The sequence below is a fragment of the Pongo pygmaeus genome, chromosome 5 (genome assembly GCF_028885625.2).
Source record: "Pongo pygmaeus isolate AG05252 chromosome 5, NHGRI_mPonPyg2-v2.0_pri, whole genome shotgun sequence".
Classification (NCBI taxonomy): domain Eukaryota; kingdom Metazoa; phylum Chordata; class Mammalia; order Primates; family Hominidae; genus Pongo; species Pongo pygmaeus.
Window position 1 is genome coordinate 107,109,940 of NC_072378.2, and position 23,259 is coordinate 107,133,198.

Below are 23,259 nucleotides of genomic sequence, written 5' to 3' on the forward strand. Positions count from 1 at the left end.
ATTGCACTCCAGCCTGAGTGACAGAGCAAGACTCTGTCTCAAAAAAAAAAAAAAAAAATTATTTGGGCTAACAACTGAGAGGGTGGCATGTTATATGATGTCATAAAGATGCTTATCATTAAAATCATTTAATAATTTTATTCATGATCCACAAGGGAATAGAGATTATGATCATTAAATCTGCTGATGCCACTGAGGTGTGTGGGATTGCTAACACCTCAGAGAACAAGAATCTAATTTTAAAATAACATTAAGAAATTAGAGGAACAGATAATCAAAGCAAGATGATAGTCACTGGGGACAAATACAAAATAATATACTGAAAGAGTTAAGGAGAAAAAAGACTAGCTTGATGATAGGAATGAATAATGTCCAGAGGGCAAATGCTTTGCAAAAGACCAAGGCTAATAATAAGGCACAACTCTGGTTTGAGATACTAACTATTGCATGTGTGATTATAATTTATTTATTTTATTTATGTATTTATTTATTTATTTGAGATAGAGTCTCCCTCTATTGCCTGGGCTGGAGTGCAGTGATGCAATCTCAGCTCACTGCAACCTCTGCCTCCTGGGTTCAGGCGATTCTCTTGCCTCAGCCTCCTGAGTAGCTGGGACTATAAGTACCCACCACCACACCAGGCTAATTTTTGTATCTGTAGTAGAGACAGGGTTTTGCCATGTTGGCCAGGCTGGTCTCGAACTCCTGACCTCAAGTGATCTGCCCACCTTGGTTTCCCAAAGTGCTGGGATTACAGGCATAAACCACCACACCCAGCCTATAATTTATTTTTGATATAATATTTCACATGGTACAAAAGCTTCTACGCTTTACTGTAAACAGAAACTGATCAATGATTATTTTTCCATCATCAATAATTGCAATTTGAAGGAGATATGAAATCAAAGCAGTGGTTGCAAAAACTGACAAATTGTTTTGAAAAACAAATTAAAGAGAATCTACTCACTATTGCTGCAAAGAAAAACAGTTGTCTGAAATGTAATTGCCAAGAGAAAAATAACTGGTTTAATCTGGTTTTAAGGAAATGAGGAATGGGGGATTTAAAATTTTTGGACAGGGGCTGGTCATGGTGGCTCACACCTGTAATCGCAGCACCCTGGGAGGCCAAGGTGGGAGGATCACTTGACCCCAGGAGTTTGAGACCAGCCCAGGTAATATAGTGATACCTCTTCTCTACAAAAAAATTAAAAAATTAGCTGGGTGTGGTGACATGCACCTGTAGTCTCTGCTACTTGTAAAGCTGAGGTGGGAGGATCACTTGAGCCCGGGAGGTCAATACTGCAGTGAGCCATAATCATGCCACTGCACTCCAGCCTGGGTGACAGAGCAAGACTGTCTTAAAAAAAAAAAAAAAAAGTTACATAATTGCACCCATATCATTATGGTATTTTGAAATGGATTTTTTTCTTTAAATTCTACTATAAACATCTTATCTAATTATATTACAAGTCCCTTATGGAACAAGATAGGAGAGGGCAATGCCAATGGCTCCACAATCTCCATAGTTATCACTAAAATAGAAATCCTAAATGCTAAGACATCTTTGGCCGGGTGCGGTGGCTCATGCCTGTAATCTCAGTACTTTGGGAGGCCGAAGCGGATGGATCACCTGAGGTCAGGAGTTCGAGACCAGCCTAGCCAAAATGGTGAAACCCCGTCTCTACTAAAAATATGAAAAATAGCCAGGCGTGGTGGCAGGCGCCTGTAATCCCAGCTACTCTGGAGGCTGAGGCAAGTGAATCACTTGAGCTGGGTGCAGTGGCTTACGCCTGTAATCTCAGCACTTCGGGAGGCCAAGGCAGGCAGATCACGAGGTCAGGAGTTGGAGACCAACCTGGCCAACATGGTGAAACCCTGTCTCTAAAAATGCAAAAATTAGCTGGGTGCAGTGGTGCATACCTGTAGTCCCAGCTACTCGGGAGGCTGAGGCAGGAGAATTGCTTGAACCCAGGAAGCGGAGGTTGCAGTGAGCTGAGATTGCGCCACTGGATTCCAGCTTGGGCAACAGAGTGAAACTCCATCTCAAAAAAAAAAAAAAAAAAAGAGAGAGAGAGAGAGAGAGAATCACTCGAACCTGGGAGGTGGAGGCTGCAGTGAGCCAAGATTGCACCACTGCACTCCAGCCTGGGCAACGAGAGTTAAATTCTGTCTCAAAACAAAACAAAACAAAAAAAAGAAAAAGAAAAGAAAAAATATATCTTTGCAGGGCTAGAGAAAAAGAGATTTAGTGCATTCAGTGATGCTGTATGGCATATTTTACCAAAAAAGAGCTAATGTAAAGTCCCAGGGTAGGAGATGCAGCGTCTGCCCAAGAAAGGGGTACAGGAAAGAGAAAACACAGCAACATCTGTTTTCTAAATGTGCCAATGTGAAAAAGTCTCAGAGCCAGTTTGCTAGGGTCATGGGAAGGAACAGCAGCAAAAATTGACTACCAAAAACAAACAAATAAATAAATAAACGAATAAAGGAGGCTGGCTTTGTCAGTAAAGAAAGAACAATACTATATACAAAAAATTTCTATATTCAAGGCTCAAAAAAGAAAATTCTGGACTCAATACGCAGAAAAATGGCTGAAGCATCTATGTGTAATAAGAAGAAGTGACTAAAAGGGCAAACCTTGGAAAGGAGAATCATGACATGAGAAGACTTTTTTCTTTTTAAAGGGAAGTAATGATATGTGATCACGCAAATGCAAATGTCTGTGGACATTACTGTTTGCTGGTGGGAAGAGAATTTTAATGTGTGCTCTATGCAAATGCATTTTATAATAAAACAAATGTGCAAGGACTTCTGGGGCTGAAGAGGACAGAGGAGAGCAGCAGCTGCTAAATGCTGATGTCTGAGAGGCGTGGGAGGATACAGCCAGAACGTGCCACTCTGGAACCCTGAGCAAATTCTAGCAGGGAGGATGAGTCAAAAACCTTACCCTTATAAAAAATCTCTTACATTTGACAGAGAACTGGATGGCTAATGAATTAATATCTGGAAGATCTTTTTTTTTTACCAAGTGCTTAAGCATGAGCAATTATTTCTCTGTGCTTAGAATGATCCTCATAAGAGGACATTAAAAAAACCAGCAAAAACCTCCCTTTACTGTGTTGAGTCATGAGACAAATGATATGAAATGCACAATAAAGCCTAGAGAAAGACCAGTGCAGAGACAGTGCACCTGCAGTCGCAGCTACGTGGGAGGTGGAGATGGGAGGATCTCTTGAGCCCAGGAGTTCGAGGCTGTAGAGTACTATTGGGCTTGTGAATAGCCACTGCACTCTAGCCTGGACAACATAGTGAGACCTTATATCTAAAAAAAAAAAAAAAAAAAAAGAAGAAGAAGAAGGAGAAGGAGAAGGAGAAGAAGAGAAGAAGAAAGACTAGAGATAAATATAATGCAAGCTATTATAAACCACTTAGTGTCTTTGTATCAAAATGAGTGCAAATGTCAAAGCTCATTTACGGCACAGTCCTAGGCACTGGTGAAAGAATGAACAGAAGGCAGGCTCTACAATGCTGAATAGTCTGGTTTTGACCAACTGATGGTTATTCATACCTATATATCTGAAGCAATTATTAAAAAGAAACTGGGAAAAAGTCTGTGTCTCTGTGATGGAGATATTTAAACAAGCCATTTTGAAAATGTTAAAAAATTAAAATTGTAGAAAGTCGAACCATAGGTGCCATGTTTTGCCTGAAGTGGTAAAAATACCATCTGCCTCAGTCTTTTTAGCAGCATGCTTATTTCAAGTAGCAGTAGGCTAAACTACAGGCATACGCTCAGCTCCAGCTGGGGAAAATACACAGACGTTTGTCGATGTTTTTCTAAGCAAGAGTAGTCAACATATTCGTTTTCTTTTAGATATATATATTAGTTACCATAGCAAACCAAACGTGAATGTGGTCCGAGAGGCTTCTCCACCAGTCCCAACACATCTCCAAGAATTCCTACAATTCAATAGGTGGCACTCTTCCCTCTAGCACTGAGCTGAAGCGGCTCTGCCTAACCTTGAGGCCAGAAGCCTAAAGAGCTGGAACAGTCTGAGATGTGCACCTAGGGCTGCAGGACAGTCACTGGAATTAAGATCCCCACAGCATTGTGCACTGGAGCAAAAGTGTTAGCTTCCTGGTCACACTTCACTTCTGGTAATTACATTCCATCTAATACAACTTCTGCAGTTTTAACTAGGTAAGATATTCCTTGTTTTCCCATCTTAAAAGTTACTAAGGTAGGATTGCCTTACACAGTCAAACAGCTTCCATCTTTGCTCACTGCCCAGGTGAGTGAGTTTCAGCAATGAGTACAGTGCCTTCCAGTGCTGTGTTAACTACTTTAAGAGACAGGGAGAGATTTAATGAATTAATAGTTGTCAAGTGCTTTGATATCTTAGGATGAAAGGTACTACAGCAGTGTAAAGCATTCATATCCAGGCTCTATCACAACAGGAACTCAATTAAAAAGTAATTCAATTTCTAGCTGAGTGTCTGTGTACAGACCACTATTTTGCTGAATGAGACACATATTTTGAAGGTCCAGTTGAGAATGATTTTGAAATGATCACCTCTTCCACACTCTCCCCCACTTCCTCACCATCTGAAACCGACAAAATTGAGTGATGGGCCATAAAGCCTCAGAGTGCATGACCGAAATAATTACATACAGTTTTTTTTGACTATTATTTTAGGTTCTGGGATACATGTGCAGAACGTGCAGGTTTGTTACACAGGTATACATGTGCCATGGTGGTTTGTGCACCCATTGACCCGCCCTCTAAGTTCCCTCCTTTCGCACTCCCCCACCCCCCAACAGGCCCTGGTGTGTGTTGTTCCCCTCCCTGTGTCCATGTGTTCTCATTGTTCAACTCCCGCTTATGAGTGAGAACACACGGTGTTTGGTTTTCTGTTCCTGTGTTAGTTTGCTGAGAATGATGGCTTCTAGCTTCATCCATATCCCTGCATAGGACATGATCTCATTCCTTTTTATGGCTGCACACTTTCTTGATATCTGACTTTTCAGACAAAATTTGGCTTTTGAGTTTACAAATACCTATCACTTGGAAATAAAGAAATTTCCAGCAATAAATGAATTTCACAATAGTCTCCTGAAATGGCTGCTGAGTTTTTCAAATACCATTTTACAAATAACCCCTACCAGGGGAATCCTAAGCCACTAAGCGTGATGCCTGTATTAGCCTGAACATCATGACCACAGAAAGCAGAACGCACAAAGCAGGGAGGAGTAGACTTTAGGTCACGAGATGCATTGCCAAGAGTTCATAACATACTGCATAAGACATAATACTGCAGACATCTCCCCAAGACTTAGTAGAGAAAGATATAATCTTTCTTCTCTGTGTTACTTGGGTTTAAGTCTGTGGAAGGATGATAGGTCTGGATTAATTACCTAAATCAAGTTATGTCTTTAAATATCAGAACAGCACTACATATTCAAGGAGGGGTGGGTTTCTATTTACTGGCATGAGAAATACTATTACAGGGCACTTGAAAAGACAACCTTACGCAACTTTGGGATGGAATGTATTACACAGTCAATATACTCTTAAGGCTGGTTGTGGTGGCTCACGCCTGTAATTCCAACACTTTGGGAGGCCGAGGTGGGCGGATCACCTGAGGTCAGGAGTTCGAGACCAGCCTGACCAACATGGAGAAACCCCATCTCTACTAAAAATACAAAAATTAGCTGGGTGTAGTGGCCCATGCCTGTAATCCCAGCTGCTCAGGAGGCTGAGGTAGGAGATTGCTTGAACCCAGGAGGCAGAGGTTGCAGTGAGCCGAGATTGTGCCATTGCACTCCAGCCTGGGCAACAAGAGTGAAACTCCATCTCAAAAAAAAAAAAAAAAACTCTTAAAATGACTAATTTGAGTCTACGGTCCTCGATCCCAGACCTCTCCTAACCTCCTATAAGTCTCCTAACATAACACGAATGTAATACTCGTGCACACATATTTGTCAAGCACTCCTATGTAAGCCTGTGCTAGGGAGGGTGATGCAACCATGAGCAAGGCCACCAAAGCACCTGCCTTTAGATCTTTTACATGCTAGTGGAAGAAGAAATAAACATGCACTTAAATACAAAATGATAATTTTATGTTATGATAAATGTTAAGGAGAAAAAAACAGAGCAAAGGTGGAGAGGTCACTTTAGATAGGGAAGCTGGAGTCAAGGGAGCTTGTGATGGCAAACCCTGGCAGTCGTGTTCATGGTGGTTGTCTTGGCACTAGCATAGTGCCTCAAATATATTACCATCAAATAAAGGATGGCTGAGGTAGCTCATGCCTGGAATCCCAGCACTCTGGGAGGCTGAGGCGGGCAGATCGCTTTGAGTTCAGGAGTTCGAGACCAGCCTGAGCAATGTGGTAAAACCCTGTCTCTACAAAAAATACAAAAATTAGCTGGGCATTGGTGGCTTGCACCTGTAGTTCCAGCTACTTGGGAGGCTGAGGCTGGAGAATCACTTGACCCCAGGAAGCGGAAGTTTCAGTGAGCTAAGGTTGTGCCACTGCACTCCAATTTGGGTGACAGAGTGAGACCCTGTCTCAAAAAAAAAAAAAAAAAATTAAATTTAAAAATATATTAAATAAATGTTGGTTGGGTGAAGGAGTGTGTCTGGACCTCAGGATAAGAATGTCTTCTCCCAGATTTAGAATGGGCCTAGGGAATAGAATAGCACTACTCTAAACTGCTCATTTTGTACTGAGGAAACTAAGAAAAGACCAAAGAGATTAAGTGAACAATTTGGTTTGGATGTTTTATCCCCTCCAAATCTCATGTTGAAAAGTGACCTCCATTGCTGGAGGTGGGCCTAGCGGGAGGTGTTTGGGTCAGGGGGTCTGATCCCTCATGAATGGCTTAGCGCCATGCCCTTGGTGACGAGTGAGTTCTCACTCAGTGAGTTCATGAACGATCTGGTTGTTTAAAAGTGTGTGGCACCTCCCCTCTCTTGCCATGTGACATGCCCAATACTCTTTGCCACGTGCCATGATTCTAAGCTCACCAGAAGCCTCACCAGAAGTAGATGTCAGCACTATGCTTCTTATATACTTGCAGAACCATAAGCCAATTAAACCTCTTTTCTTTTTTATTTTTTTTTTGAGACAGGCTCTCACTCCCACTCCTGTTGCCCAGGCTGGTATACAGTGGCGTGATCACAACTCACTACAGCCTCAATTTCCTGGGGTCAGGTGATCCTCTACCTCAGGCTCCTGAGTAGCCAGGACTATAGGTGTGCACCACCATACCTAGCTATTTTTTTATATTTTTAGCAGGGAGTGCAGTGACACAATCTCAGCTGACTGCAACCTCTGCCTCTCAGGCTCAAGCAATCCTCCCACCTCAGCCTCCTGAGTAGCTGGGACTATGAGTGTGCACCAACATATCTGGCTAATTTTTGTATTTTTTTTAGAGACAGGATTTTGCCATATTGCCCAGGCTGGTCTCAAACTCCTGAGCTCAAGTGCTCCTGCCTTGGCTTCCCAAAGTGTTGGCCACTATACCCAGACATATATTTTTTTCTTTTTTTTTTTTTAGACAGAGTCTTGCTCTGTTGTCCAGGCTGGAATGCAAAGACATGACCTTGGCTCACTGCAACCTGTGCCACTGGGGTTCAAGCAATTCTCCTGTCTCAGCCTCTCGAGTAGCTAGGATTACAGGCACGTGCTACCACACCCGGCTAATTTTTGTGTTTTTAGTAGAGATGGGGTTTCACCATGTTGACCAGGCTGGTCTCAAACTCCTGACCTCAGGTGGTCCACTCCCATGGCCTCCCAAAGTGCTGGGATTACAGGTGTGAGCCCCTGTGCCCAGCCCCAGCCAGGTATTTTTTTATTGCGCTGCAAGAACAGACTAACACAGTGGCTGTTCCCAGATTTTGCAGTGAGTTGGTGGCAGAGCCATTGCTTGGTCCAGTGGTGCTCTTATTTGTGCATCATATTTTTCTCTTTGCCATTTTCCAGTGGAAATCTCTTCCATTGTCAAGTGCTTCTGTGATAAGAAACCCTAGAGGCATTCTTTGAGTCATAAAAAAAGCATCACCAGTCTGGGTAACAGCGAGACCCTGTTTCTTAAAAAATAAATAAATAAATAAATAAACAAACAAACAAATAAAAAAAATAGCCGGGTGTGGTGACACATATCTGTAGTCCTAGTTACTTGGGAGTCTGAGGCAAGAGGATCATTTGAGCCCAGGAGTGGGAGGCTGCAGTAAGCTGATTGTGACACTGCACTCCAGCCTGAGTGACAGAGTGAGACCCCATCTCTAAAAAAATAAATAAATAAAACAAAATAAGCATCAATGTCCAATTGTCACTCTTTTCCCTTACCTTTTTATTCATATGTTAGCTTTCTGTCACTACCACAGTAAAAATCCCAGTCTTTATCTTCAAACTAGTTTACTACAACCTTCCTAAGCAATCTTCTTAACCCTGTTGATATCCGCAAACTGTGTCAAACACTTTCCTTTCCTCTCTGCCTTGAGAACCAATGCCTTATCCCCGATTTCCTCCTGCAGCAGGTTGCTTCTCCCCAACTTACTGCGTGTGTTTTCTATTTTCTTACTCATGGCCTCTGTTCACTCGCTTACTTGCTCATTCACTCGACACTTACTGTCAAGTACTGTGTTGGGTACCAGATATACTAAGAGAAAAAAGAAACTGTCTCTGCCCTCCAAGAGCTCACAGTCTAGGATCTGTCTCATAAATGGATCATTATAATACAACAGAGTAAGAGCAGTGACTGAGAAATGCATAGTGTATTGAGGAACTGAGGAAAGCATCTAATCCAGCCTGGGGAACCACAGAGGATTTGCTATAGGAGACAATCCTAAATTAAGCTTCATAGGATGAGCAGAGGGAGCCAGATAGAGACGGCAGGACATTCTAAGCAGAGGGGACAGCATGAGTGAAGGCGCAGAGAACAGAAGCAGTATGCTTTATGAAACGTGGTGCTGCTGCAGGACCATGGGAGATGAAGCTGGAGGTTCCCTTTAGGGGAGAGATCACACAGCCCTGTATATGCCAACCCAGCAAGCTCCGAATGTGCCGGATAGACAACACGGAGCAATGAAGGGTTTTTTATTTTGAGACGGAGTCTTGCTCTGTTGCCCAGGCTGGAGTGCAGTGGCGTGATCTCGGCTCACTGCAAGCTCCACCTCCTGGGTTCACACCATTCTCCTGCCTCAGCCTCCCGAGTAGCTGGGACTACAGACGCCCGCCATCACGCCCGGCTAATTTTTTGTATTTTTAGTAGAGACGGGGTTTCATCGTGTTAGCCAGGATGGTCTCGATCTCCTGACTTCGTGATCGGCCTGCCTCCACCTCCCAAAGTGCTAGGATTACAGGCGTGAGCCACCGTGCCTGGCCTAGAGCAATGAAAGGTTTTAAGCTGAAGAGGGAAACTGTCAGATTGGTGGTTTAGATAGCCACTCTGGCTGGTAAAGATCTGTGGGGACAAAAGAGAGGCAGTGGAGACTGAGCAATAGCTTTTTCAGTGGTTCAGATGAAGAGACTATGAGCACGAGGAATGGAAGAGAGACCAAGAGGAGGAGTTGGAGTCGAGAAAATATAGGCTATAAAACTGGTATGACTTGGTCATGGAACACGAGGTGGGGAGTAAGAGCGGTTTCTCACATGATAAGTTTCTCACATGGTTGGCTGGTGGGATGACAGTGCTAATCACAGGAAAGAGGATAAGAAAAAAGGCTCAGAGGTCCAGCACCAAGGACTGCAACCTCCCTAATGCAATATATGGACTTTGGGTAATAACGATGCACCAATGTAGACTCATCAATTTTTTTTTCTTTGAGACAGGGTCTCACTCTGTCACCCGGGCTGGAGTGCAGCAGCATGATCTCAGCTCACTGAAACCTCTGCTCCCAGGCTTAAGCAATCCTCCCACCTCAGCCTCCCAGGTAGCTGCAACTACAAGTGCTCATCACCACACCCAGCTAATTTTTACACTGTTTTGTACAGACAGGGTTTCGCCATGTTATCCAGGCTGGTCTTGAACTTCTGGGCTCAAGTGGTCCTCCCACCTCAGCCTCTCAAAATGCTGGGATTAGAGGTATGAGCCACTGCATCCGGCCTTAGATTCATCAGTTGTAACAATGTGCTTCTCTGGTGTGGGATGCTGATAGTGAGGGAGGCTGCATGTGTATGGGGTCAGGGGCTATAGGAACTCTACTTTTCACTCACTTTTGCTGTCAACCTAAAACTGCTGTAAAAAATAGTCATTAAACAACAGCAACAGAAAGGCCAGAGATGTCAGAAAAGATGTTTAGTTTAGTTTAAGATGCACTGGGCTCTTATGCCTGTGGGAGACTCAAGAGGGTAAGTCCACAGCCTTTGTTTGGGTATATGATGAGGCTCAAGTACACATCTAAGACAGAGTGACAGATATGGAAGCCCTTGGTTTAGAGGTGCTCCTATTATCTAGTTTTTCTTGAAGGAGGCAAAAGTATGTGAGGCAGATAAAAGGAGAGACTGTCCCAACACTCCTCATGGGAGGAAGAGAAAGGACTTGACAGCCTCTGAGACCCCAAAAGCTGCAGAATCTGAGACCCCAGGGAAAGGCCCAGGGAAAAAGTCAAAAATCAAAGAAGAGGCAGTGAAGGAAAAAAAATCCTTAACTGGGGAGAAAAGACCTGAGACAGACTCCAAAAAAAGCCAGAGACCAAGTTATTTGCTGCTCCTAGTAAATCTGTGAGAAAAGCTTCCCACACCCTCCCGCAAATGGCCCCCAAACCCCAAAAACCAAAGTATCCCAGTCAACCTAAACTCAGTGATTCAACCGGAAGGAAACATCAGAGCTACCTGAAGAGCTTTTTAGAAACACTCGGGTCCTGACCCGATTTGCAACCTTCTCCAAGCAGGAGACCTGGACTTACGGATTTTTTAAAATCTCCATAGGTAATTCTGACATATGTTCCTGGGTATAAGAACCAGTGGTTCAAAGTAAATCTATTTTGTAATTGTTAAAAAAAAAAAGAAGAGACTTTATTTTCAGCAAGGAAAAAAGAGTAAAGGCGGGGGCCATGGGTGTGCCCCACTAGGCTGCCAGGAGAGTGCGAGGTTCCAGGTCAGCTCTGGAGAGGCCCTTGAGGGTTTTGGTTGTCCCACGGCAAGCAGAGCCCTTCTGGGTCATGTTTCTCCCTCCCTGTCTTTGGAGTGCAGGTGTGCTAACATCCTGGATATTCCTGATTGTTGCATAAATCAGATGGTTGACATGTTCTTTTAGCCAAGCAGCTGTACACATGCCATACACCTGCTGAATGTTCCACTTGTCCCTGAGGGGAAAACAGAACGTGACCCAAGGGTGTTCCTAGGCCTGTACTGATGCACTGAAATCTGACCTCCCGCAGCAGTTTTTAACCAGGGCTGTGTGTCAGAATTATCTGTGGAGACATTTTCAAACCACTCCAGCCTGCCCCTGTACCGCTCTCTCCATCAGGGCATTCTGATCTTGGTGAAAGAGGGTCTGATGCAGTGGTACCTAGGCACATGTGTTTTCAAAAGTTCCACAGGTGATGTGAGAACTCCTGCCTTTGAGAGTTCAAGTCTGTCCTGTAAGGTGCTTTCTAGGTATTATCTGATGGCCCTAAAGGTTGTCTTCCATCCACAGCCCATAGGCATCTTTCAACAATGGCTAGTGATTTTACTGTTTATTTTTCCTCATCACACTTACTGACACTTGACATTACATTATTTATTCAGTCCTTTATTTAATTATTGATTTTCCCCACTAGAATTGTAAATATCCTGAAAGAAAAGACTTCATCTAGTTGACCGTTGTATTCTCAATACCTCATACAATGTCTGGAATGAAACAGGTACTCAATAATAAATAGACTTCTTGTTGAATGAACCTTATTCCACATGCTATTGGCCTGTTACTGAACAGGAAATGTCCCTCAGCTCTCAATGTGATCATTCTCTTTTGACCTTTCAAATACAAACGAAGCCAAACACCAAATTGAAATGTGTAAAATAGTACAGTATGTATAAAATCAGCCTACCTTAGCATAGTCCAATCTTCCTTTTTCTTGAGCCTACAAAAGAAGAGGGGGAAATTAACTTGTTACTTCTCTAAAAGTTTAGTGCTTCTATAATTTTTGCTTCTCAAAGAATAGAACTCAGCTTCTCTGTCCCCCTTTCCCTCTCTCTATTTAATATGCATATTGAACTATATATTATAATCCATGTAAATTGCAAGCATATAGAAAAATTAAACGAACAGGTCACTGAGCACTCACAGACACTACCTAGATCTGGCAGGAGTGGATGTCACGACTCTTAACGTCACATGCTTCAGCATGTATCTTATATACATACAGCATCTCATACATCACCCCATGACCACAATCAAAATTAATGAACTCACAATAATGCCATATCGTCTAACACAAATCTATATTCAAACTTCTCCAACTGTTCCAAGAGTATCTTTTATAGCTTTTTTCCCCCAAACCAGAATTAATCAAGATTCACACATTGCATTCTGGTTTTTATGTCTCTTTTGTTGCCTTTTATTTATTATCATCATTTCTTCTTTTTTGCCTAGACTAGTCTCTCCCAATTTTTAACAAAATGAAAATAAAAGCCATGCTTCTTTTCATAAAAACCATTGACTTTTTGAGAAGACAAGGATAGCTGTTTTATAAAATCCCTTTTTCTTCTTTCTTCATTGCATCATTTAACTTGTTTCTGTTTTGCTTGTAAACTGAAAGTTGGGTCTGGAGAAGGCTGCTAAGATTTAGGTTAAACATTTTTGGCAAAAATACTTTATGTGGAAATATTACATACTCCAACAATTCAGGAGGCACAAAATGTCAGGCTGTTTCACTCTTAGTAATGCTGTAAATTCAGCTGGGTGCGGTGGCTCACGCCTGTAATCCCAGCACTTTGGGAGGCAAGGCAGGCGGATCACCTGAGGTCAGGAGTTCGAGACAGCCTGGCCCACATGGTGAAACCCCGTCTCTATTAAAAATACAAAAATTAGCCAGGCGTGGTGGCAGGTGCCTGTAATCCCAGCTACTCAGAAGGCTGAGGAGACAAGAAAATCACTTGAACCCAGGAGGCAGAGACTGCAGTGGGCTGAGATCACGCCACTGCACTCCAGCCTGAGTGACAGAGCAAGACTCCGTCTCAAAAAAAAAAAAAATCTTAACATAACAACCAGGGTTAGTTTTTGCTGGCAGGTCAGTTTGTGTTTTGCAGACTTCAGAATAAAATTTCTCCTGCCACTTCTGCATAGAACAAGAGTTCTCCAACTTACAAACAGGTTAGGTCTCAAGACCATTTTGTTCCAGAGTCCAAATTTACATTATACAGGTAATTAACATAGGCAGATTACTTCCATGAGAGAAAAAAAAAGTTTATAATATTGGTCCTAAAGCTGGGCACAGTGGCTCATGCGTGTAATCCCAGCACTTTGGGAGGCCGAGGCAAGAGGATTGTTTGAGCCCGTGAGTTCAAGACCAGTTCTGGCAACATAGTGAGACTCCATCTCTACAAAAAATAAAAAAATTGGCTGGGTGTGGTGGTATGCGCCTGTAGTCCTAGCTACTCGGGAGGCTGAGGTGAGAGGACTGCCTGAGCCTGGGAGGTTGAGGCTGTAGTGAGCCATAGTTGCACCACTACACTCCAACCTGGGTGACAGAGTGAGATCCTGTCTCAAAAAAAAAAAAAAAAAAATTGGTCCTGACCCTTCTTCCTGCTTTAGAACCTTTTAAAAATTTTTCTGAAGATGACTGCAATTTTTTTTTTTAATTTTTTATTTTTGAGATGGAGTCTTTCTCTGTCGTCCAGGCTAGAGTGCAGTGGTGTATCTCAGCTCACTCCAAACTCCCCCTCCCAGGTTCAAGTGATTCTCCTGTCTCAGCCTCCTGAATAGCTGGGATTACAGGCACCCACCACCACGCCCGGCTAATTTTTGTATTTTTAGTAGAGACAAGGTATCGCCATGTTGGCCAGGCTGGTCTTGAACTCCTGACCTCATGTGATCCACCCACCTCAGCCTCCCAAAGTGTTGGGATTACAGGCATGAGCCACTGAGACCAGCCTTTGTTTTTCTTATTTTCATAGTAAGAAACTTAAAAAACACTGTTCACGCATAGTTGTTGGCACCATCACAAACCACTCTAAAATTGTGATAAACATTTTCAGTGAAACAAAAGGCCTCTACAATCAATCTGCTATAAAAAGAATAAGGTCTTCAGTCTGCTTTTTGAAGTTTTTTAGTGTTCTAGGATTTTCAGAGAACTAAGAAGAGTTTGAACTTAGTACTGAGATGCATTGTACCAACAGGAATATGAGTGAGTTCTTAAAGAAATTTTAAAACCAAGCTGTTAGTCTTTCTGCTTAGATATTTTATATTTATTCGTTTGTCTGTTTATGGGCATCTTTTCCCAAAATAGTTTTTGTCTACACTGAAACTCCCACCATAGTAATTTCTGCAGAAGTGGTAGGGAAGCCCTGAACACATCTGTATTGCTCACTTATGACCTAGCTACTCACTTTGATATTGTCCAAATATGGACTGGCCTTGATCTTACGAATAATCCACAGATGGCCTGTGACCAAAATTTCAGCAGCAGCACTTTCCCAACATGCTTAGTCTTTCAGTTCTCAAACTCGCAGCTGACTCTTGAATTCATTTAGGTTAATGGACATCTGACATTGAGGCTGATCCTGTGGTCACAAGTTTTCCACTTCTTCCACTGTCCATCCTTTTCCTTGTCTTTTGCTGACTACTATGAATTGCTCAAGCGCAGCACTTTTCAAATGACACTAGGATATTCTGAAATATATATTTGGTCATAGTCCAGTTTTCTGGCATACAACTCCTAAAATCTTCAGAAACTCACCAAGTGATGCCTTTTTGTATGTTAACGAGCTGACTGATGGCTGGCAACTCCTGACTTCAGGATGGGGACTGGTCATGGCAAAGACCAAGACAGGATTAGAAGGTTAGGGCTTTCAGCCCACCCCCAAATTTCTGGGGAGGGGAGAGGGGCTGAAGGTTAAGTTGATCACCAATGGCCAATGGCTTAATCAATCATACCTATGTAATGAAGCTTCCATAAAAACGCAAAAATTTGTTCCATAAAAACACAGAATTTGGAGAACTTCTGGGGAGCTGAACACACGGAGGTTTCTATATGGTGGTGCACTGGAGAGGAAATGGAAAACTCCACGCCCCTTCCCACTTGTCTTAACTTATGCATCTTCTCATCTGTGTTCTCTGTAATATTCTTTAAATAAATTGGTAAGTATAAGTGTTTCTGTTCCAAAATTCACATAGCTGTGAAAAAGAAAGTAAGTGTTTCCCTGAGTTCTGGGAGCTGCTCTAGCAAATTAACTGAACCCAAGGAAGTGGTCGTGGGATCCCCACTTTATAGCGGGTCAATCAGAAGCACAGGTAACCTGGAGCTTGTGACTGGCATCTGAAGGTGGGGGTGGGGTAAGGGGTGGTGCAGTCTTGAGCTCTCAACCTGTGGGATCTGACACTATCTCCAGGTAGATAGTGTCAAAATATGGTACGCGCCTGTTGTCCCAGCTACTTGGGAGGCTGAAGTGAGAAGATTGCTTAAGGTCAGGAGTTCGAGGCTGCAGTGAGCTATGATTGTGCCTGTGAATATCACTCCACTCCAGCCTAGGCAACAAAGTGAGACCCCCATCTCAAAAAAAAAAAAAAAAAAAAAAGAAGTGTCAAAATAAAAGTAAGTTAGAGACACTCAGCTGGTGTCGGCTTGCTTAAGTGATTGCTTGCTTGTTGATGGGGAGAAATCCTTGCATGTTGGGTCATAGAAATGTCCTGTGTTGACTATTTTTGAGAGACTGTAACAAACACTTTTGAGTGTGTTTTCTTCCACTCACAGAAGCACAAACTGGGAGTCCTAGAGAATTGTTCCTGCGGTCAAACAACTCAACCCTGAGCACATCTGTCATTTCCTCACTGTCAGTGTTGCCTCTCTTCTAACCATCTCCTCTTCATGCTCTCTCCATATTCTCATCGTTCAGTGCTTATCATGCAGTGCTTAAGTGTGTTGAAAGTAGCGTTTGTTGAAAGTTAGAAAGTTGAACTTCTGTACTTGAAGACTGAAAGGCAAACCATGGAGAAACTATGACTGACAATGACTTAGGGGTGGAATTTTCCTTTTGGCTGCATTGAGCCACCTCCCACTCTGTCTCAAAAAAATTCAACAGGTAAGAAGAATGAATATAATATTCTTTACTGATAAGGACATCTAGAGTAGCCCTATCACAAATTTCTGTGATTTTTTCCCATCCCATACTTTGTTTATAGACTAATCATCTTAGAAAATTCTAGTACTTTGAATTACCTGTGCTTAATCACAACTTATTTGCAAACCTCAAACTCTCTCACTTTACTTTGTCTTCTTAGCTTGGCCACTACCCTGTCACCCAGTAGGGACACATTGTTGGGGATGACGGCAGAGAAATTCCATGGATACAATCTAGATCTGCTCAACATCAGCTCTACAATGTTTTGAAAGCTGAGAGAGCAGAAGCCTACATAAAATGACAACACCGTTACCACAGCCATTATAATCTGAACATGCAACTATTGATATGTGGCTCACCCGAATATCCTTTTCATTTTGTCACAATAAACAATCTAGCTCTATGAAATCATTTTACTCTTGATCACTTTAGCTTATACATAGAAGTATCATTTATTTTAGGAAAAACTCTGGTAAATATTTAAACTTTTATAGGTATGTAATACATATATTATATGTATGTGTGTGTGTGTATATATATGTGTATTTATATATACACACACACACACACACACACACACACACACATATATTTCCAGCTCATATATGGGTATAATATCTAAATATGCCAAACATACCTGACAATAGACATTCTGATATGGTGTTTTCTCACAAAAAGCTTTAGAGCTTATAAAAATATACTGACGAGGCATGGTGGCTCACACCAGTAATTCCAACACTTTGGGAGACCAAGGCGGGCAGATCACATGAGCACAAGAGTTTGAGATCAGCTTGGGCAACATGGTGAGAAACCTGTCTCTACAAACAACAACAACAACAACAACGCAGCAAAAATCAACCAGGCATGGTGGCGCGCACCTGTAATCCCAGCTACTTAGGAGGCTGAGGTGGGCAAATTGATTAAGTCCAGGAGGTCAAGGCTGCAGTGAGCTGTGATTGCGCCACTGCATTCCAGCCTGGGTGACAGAATGAGACCCTGTCTCGAAAAATAAATAAATAAAAATATGTCAAGTTAGATAAAAATAAATGATGATTTAGATTCCTACATAAATGACATTTCTCATTAAATACTATCCTTATTCTTTTTGTAAGATAGTTAATTTGGGAGGAGCGATAGTTTCTGTTACACCTCTTGGTTGCTCATTCATTTAACAAATACTCACTCAGCACTTACTATGAGTCAGACACTGCTTAGGCGCTACAGACACAGGCATGAACAGAACAGATCAAAATGTGTGACCTCTTGGAATTTATATTCTAGGAGGTTACAAAGTATTGTGATTGACTGACTGTTTGATTGGTTGATGAAACAGGGTCTTACTCTGTCTGTTACCCAGGCTGAGTGCAGTGCTATAATCACAGTTCACAGCAGCCTCAACCTCTCAGGTTCAAGCGATCCTCCTGCCTCAGCCTCCTGAGTAGCTGGGGCTACAGTTATATACCACCATGCCTGGTTAATTTTTAATTTTTTATAGAGATGGGGTCTCACTATGTTGCTCAGGCTGGTCTCGAACTCCTGGATGCAACTGATCCTCCTGCCTTGGCCTCCCAAAGTGCTAGGATTACAGGTGTGAGCCACTGCACCTAGCTACACAATACTGTTTTAGATATGCTTCGTCTACAATCTCCCAAGCTCCATGAAAGCAGGGAAATTTTCTCTTGCTCACAACTGTATCCCAAGTCGAGATCAGTGTCTGAGTGAATGAATAAATGGATGAAGCTTTTTCTTTATATGTATTGGTTATGTACTACTTATTCAGGGAATGTACAGGAAAAACAAATTTTACTCACTCCTAGTTCTAGGAAAGCTGGATGTTTTTGGTTGTGAGCTAGTATGCAGGTAAAGTAGAGCCCTTAGCTGATGCCTTACATATAATTTTTACCCATATTGAACAATGGCATATTTTCATTTTCTCACCCACCTTCTATTTATAAATACACTAAAGAAGGGAACCTAAGCTTCCATCTATAGAAAACAAATTCAATGATTTCATGAAAATTAAACAACAAAAGGCTAGGGCAGAGAAGAATTAGTGTCATTAAGTGCTTCAACCTTAAAAGCAGTGCGTCTAAAGGAAAAGACCTTAGAATGGAAGTTAACAGATCTCCAGAGAGATTTCAAGATATACACCTCAAAATTTCAGGGATTAAAGGCCTTGTCTACTGATTACAGCAAGAGGCCTAAGATCTTAATTGTGAACACTTCAAGAGGCATTGTGACCTGGGAAGATGGATATGTCGGGAGCCAGAAAATATGGTTTCTAGTCCTTCATTGGTTAATAACTTGAATAATTTTTACATTTTCATATAGGCCTTCATTTCTTGATCTGTAGAACACCAGACCAGACCAGAAGTTCCCAGATGCTGGGCTCTCACAAATGCTGGGCTGGATGTATTGGAATCACCTGGGTAGCTTGCGAAAAATGCAGATTCTCCATAGCCTACCCCTGTGATTCTGATTTGTTTGAGGATCATTGGTCTGGCCTATGTCTAATGTCTTTTTCAATTTGTGCTTCTATGTGCATCAGAGTTTACTTCAAAGGCTGAAAGAGAACAACTATGTAAACTCCATAAGTCTCGAGGAGAATGGACTGCAACTTTTCCCTTTTGTTCTGACATCTGCCACTTATCATGTGTATTTCTAGCAGAGCACGATATTATTATTATTATTATTATTGAGATGGAGTCTCACTCTGTTCCCCAGGCTGAAGTGGAATAGCATGATTTTGGCTCATTGCAACCTCCGCCTCTCAGGTTCAGGTGATTCTTCTACCTCAGCCTCCCTAGTAGCTGGGATTATAGGTGCCCACCACCATGCCCGGATAATTTTTGTATTTTTAGTAGCAACGGGGTTTTGTCATGTTAGCCAGGGGGTCTCAAACTCCTGACCTCAGGTGATCCGCCCACCTCAGCCTCCCAAAGTGCTGGGATTACAGGCATGAGCTACCGCGGCCAGCCAGAGCAAGATATTATTAAAATAACTTTCTCACAGAGGCCCAAAATAGGCTGATATAAAATAAATGGAATCTATATTTCAACAGCCAGCAGTCCTGAACCTCTTCCTGCCACACTGTTCGTCCCCAGAAGCCGCTGTAAATTCTACCATACACAGCAATTCCCTGAGGGCTTCATTACCAGGGTCTTTAAAAGGGATTCACTCATCTTTTTGCCTCCTGTAGGTGTGCTTCTTGTCAATCCAGGTCAAGAGAAAAGAAAGTAATTTTTTCCGAATCTTTAGCAGTTCACAGAGAATGTGTGGTTTGAACCTTGTTTTATCTTTTAAAAATGTGAAAACAGACAAGATAGTGTGCCTGTGCTCATGACACTGGAAGCCTCCTCGGACAGCTATAGTGAACACTGTAAAACAATATTCCATACAAAAGCAAAAAAAAAAAAAAAAAAAAGCCAGCACTCTGATTGAGAGGATGCACAAAGGAATTAATTCCAAAGGTTTATATACCAGTCTCTGTAGACTAAAGGCAGACAGATTCCCTGTTGGTAAGTAATGGATGTACAATGTGGTCTTTTACTTTAAGAAACAAACGTTTTTTTATAAGTCAGGTAACAAAGAAGGATTGGATGACATAAATGAACTGTTTCCAATTTCCAACTACTGTTATCTGGAGTTGAAAGCTGGATATGGGGACACCTTTTTCTAAAAGCAGAAAACTAATATTCCACAGCAGGGAGTCTAGAAATTGCTAGAGACTAATCATCTCTACTTATCAGGTTATTCTTCCCAAATGTTACAGGCTATATTTTAGAATAACTGTCATTTTTAAAGATTTCCTTTTTAAATCTTCAAGGAGAACTACCTTCTCCCACAAACTTTTTAGTTGAAAGAGTACAATGAACACTCATTTGCCCTCCACTTAGATTCAACAGTTGCTAACACCTTACCACTTCTGTTTTCCCCCTTTCTCTCCGTGACCATTTATTATTTGAGAGTAAGTTTTAGACATAAGGATGCTCACCCCTAGATACTTCAGCATTTGTCCCTAAGAACACTGACATTTACTATAATAGTTAATTACTTATTTGTTTGTCTGACAGGGTCTCCCTCTGTTGCCCAGGCTAGAGTGCAGTGGCACAATCATGGTTCACTGTAGCCTTGACCTCCTGGACTCAAGAGATTCTCTAGCCTCAGCCTCCTGAATAGCTGGGATTACAGGTGCACGCCACCACACCTGGCTACTTTTAAAAGTTTTTAGTAGAGATGGGATCTTGCTATGTTGCCTAGGCTGGTCTTGAACTCCTGGCCTCAAGCAATCCTCCTGCCTTGGCCTCCCAAAGTGCTGGGATTACAGGCATGAGCCACCGCACCCAGCCCTATAATGCTATTTAAAATACAGTTCAGGCTGGCCATCTCTGCAAAAAACAACAACAACAACAACAAAAAAACAGTGTATAGTGTATGGGGATAACAGAAAGAAGGGTCACAAATCAGAAATCTACTACATCTGCTAGCCCGGAAGTTAGAGCAGCCCACTGAGTATTGGTTTGGTAGAAGCAGGCCTTATGTTGCTCGGCTTTCTAGTTACAGAGCTGGAAAGATAGCAGAATATAAAGGAACAGGGCAGGCCTTTTCTTTGCTATCTTGGTTATTCTCTATGAATAAGAGAGCGCAGAAGGCATGTGCAAGGAAGTTAACACCATTCACACCTGGACTGCTTCGCTTGGGTACCTGATTTTACCATCTCTTTCAACTGGGAAAGCTAATCGACTTTTAGAGGCAAGTGTGGATGTCCAAGGAATTAATTTTCTCATATTCTGCTCCTTTGGTTCACTGGAGAAAAAGAAGCAACAGCAGATGTAGAAGGCTATGGTGTCCAATTTTAAAAAGGAGAGAGGCAAGGAGATACTAGATATATTAGAGAAAGGCGAGGAGATAATACTTGTATCATCTACATAACAAATCTCTCTCTGCTCAGAGGTCTTGTTATTTCTTTGTAACCTGTTTTTCTTGCTATGCTGCTCTCTTGGAATCTGGAAGAAACATGAAATTTTAAATTGCACAGTGTGACCAGGAAAAAAAATCTACTCAGGTCTCAGAAAGGCCATGAGTAAGGAAATCAGGCTAATAGTAGAATTTAGTTGCTTCCTCCAGTAGCACGTTCCCAAGGCAACGGCCATCAACCTTGATGGAGTACTTCAAACTCACCATGTCAAGAACCTAAGTTAAACCAGTCTTTCCACTTAACTTTCCTATTTCTATTAATGGCTTAATTTTTTCTGTTATCCTAGTCCAAAATCCTTGTTTTAGCCTCTGAATGCCACTCCCCAGTCCACACCTGTCAGCCTCTCCCTATCAGATCAGTTTTCTAGTCCCACATATTTTCTCTGAAATGAGTTTTACCTTAACCTCCTTATCTTCCCATTCTCATTGCAAACACTCTGATTGGGCTTTTCTCTTGCGCTTATCAATGGGTTTCCAAAAACTTCTTAATTGATCTCCTTGCTTTTAGTATCTCTTTGTTCCTTTCATCCTATATAATATAGCCAGATTTACCTCCCTTGCAGCTCAGACCTTGATAATATCTGGCTCAAAAACTTTCAATGTCTGCTTCATGACTTCTTCATCAAGTTCATTTTCCATAGGCAAACATCCCAAAGTCTTTTAAAAATTTAGGTAAAATTTACATAACATAAAATTAATCATTTTAATCATTTAAAAGAGTATAATTCAGTGGCATTTAGTACATTCACAATGTTATGCAATCATCACCACTAACAAGTTTCGAACATTTTTATTACCCAAGAAGGAAACCTGTACCCATTAAACAGTCTCTCCCCCTTCGCCTCTCCCCAACCCTGGGCAACCACCAGTCTTTTTTCTGTCTCTATGATTTGTCTACTGTGGATGTTTTACATAAATGGAATCATATGATATGTGGCCTTTTGCATCTGGCTTCTTTCACTTATTATAATTTTTTTTTTTTTTTTTTTGAGACAGAGTCTCACTCTGTCCCCAGGCTGGAGTGCAGTGGCATGATCATGGCTCTCTGCAACCTCTGCCTCCCAGGTTCAAGTGATTCTCCTGCCTCAGCCTCCCAAGTAGCTGGGACTACGGGTGCCCATTACCACACCTGGCAAATTTCTGTATTTTTAGTAGAGATGGGGTTTCACCATGTTGGCCAGGATGGTCTCGATCTCCTGACCTTGTGATCCACCCACCTCGGCTTCCCAAAGTGCTGGGATTACGGGCATGAGCCACCGTGCACTGCTTATAATATAATGTTTTAAAGGCCCATGCATGTTGCAGCATGTATCAATACCTCATTCCTTTCCATGGCTGAGTAATATTCCATTGTATGGATATACCACATTTTGCTTATCCATTCATCAGTTGATGGACACTGGGTTATTTCTACCTTTTGGATATTGTGAATATTGCTGATCTGAACATTCATGTACATATTTTTATATAAACCAGTCTTTTAAATATAGTTATTACTATTTCAGAGCAATTCTTTATCTGTCCCTGATACTACCCTATGTTTTCCACATTCCACCCAAATTAAAACACTTTTTTTTTATTTGACAACACTGCATGCCTGTATCACTTTTTCACGGTTTCCTTTGCCTAGGAAGCCCCCCATTCTCATCTTTGCTATCCAATCTTCTTTAAGGACTATCTCACATATTATTAATACCGACTTCATAAACCTCTTTCTTGACTTTTCCAACTGAACATCAATTGTCTTTCCTCTATGCTCCCCAAGTGGCATGAATTACAGTATTCCTTATGGTTTTATATTTATGTATTTATCTTATCTTATCTCCTCTCTACTGGGCCATAGACAACCTTTAGGCAACTTATTTCTGTATCTCCTGTAGTCAAGCACTTTGTTTCCGTAAGTGCAACAGAAAGCCTTAAGAAATATTTTAATTTAGGAGATATCTAGAGCCATTTCAGTCTTTGTGGTCATGCATACAGTTCTTTCAAATGCCTACATTGTATACCTT

The 23,259-nt window shown here is 41.8% G+C and overlaps 1 protein-coding gene across 1 annotated transcript in view; it reads right to left on the reverse strand.

Moving 5' to 3' along the window:
* The window catches only part of PDSS2 (decaprenyl diphosphate synthase subunit 2), a 313,717-nt gene that overhangs the window by 28,646 nt on the left and 261,812 nt on the right, over positions 1-23,259 (reverse strand). The window contains exon 7 of the mRNA XM_054491948.2: positions 12,043-12,075. Within this exon, the coding sequence (XP_054347923.1) occupies positions 12,043-12,075 (33 nt within the window). The remainder of the gene's footprint in view (positions 1-12,042; positions 12,076-23,259) is intronic.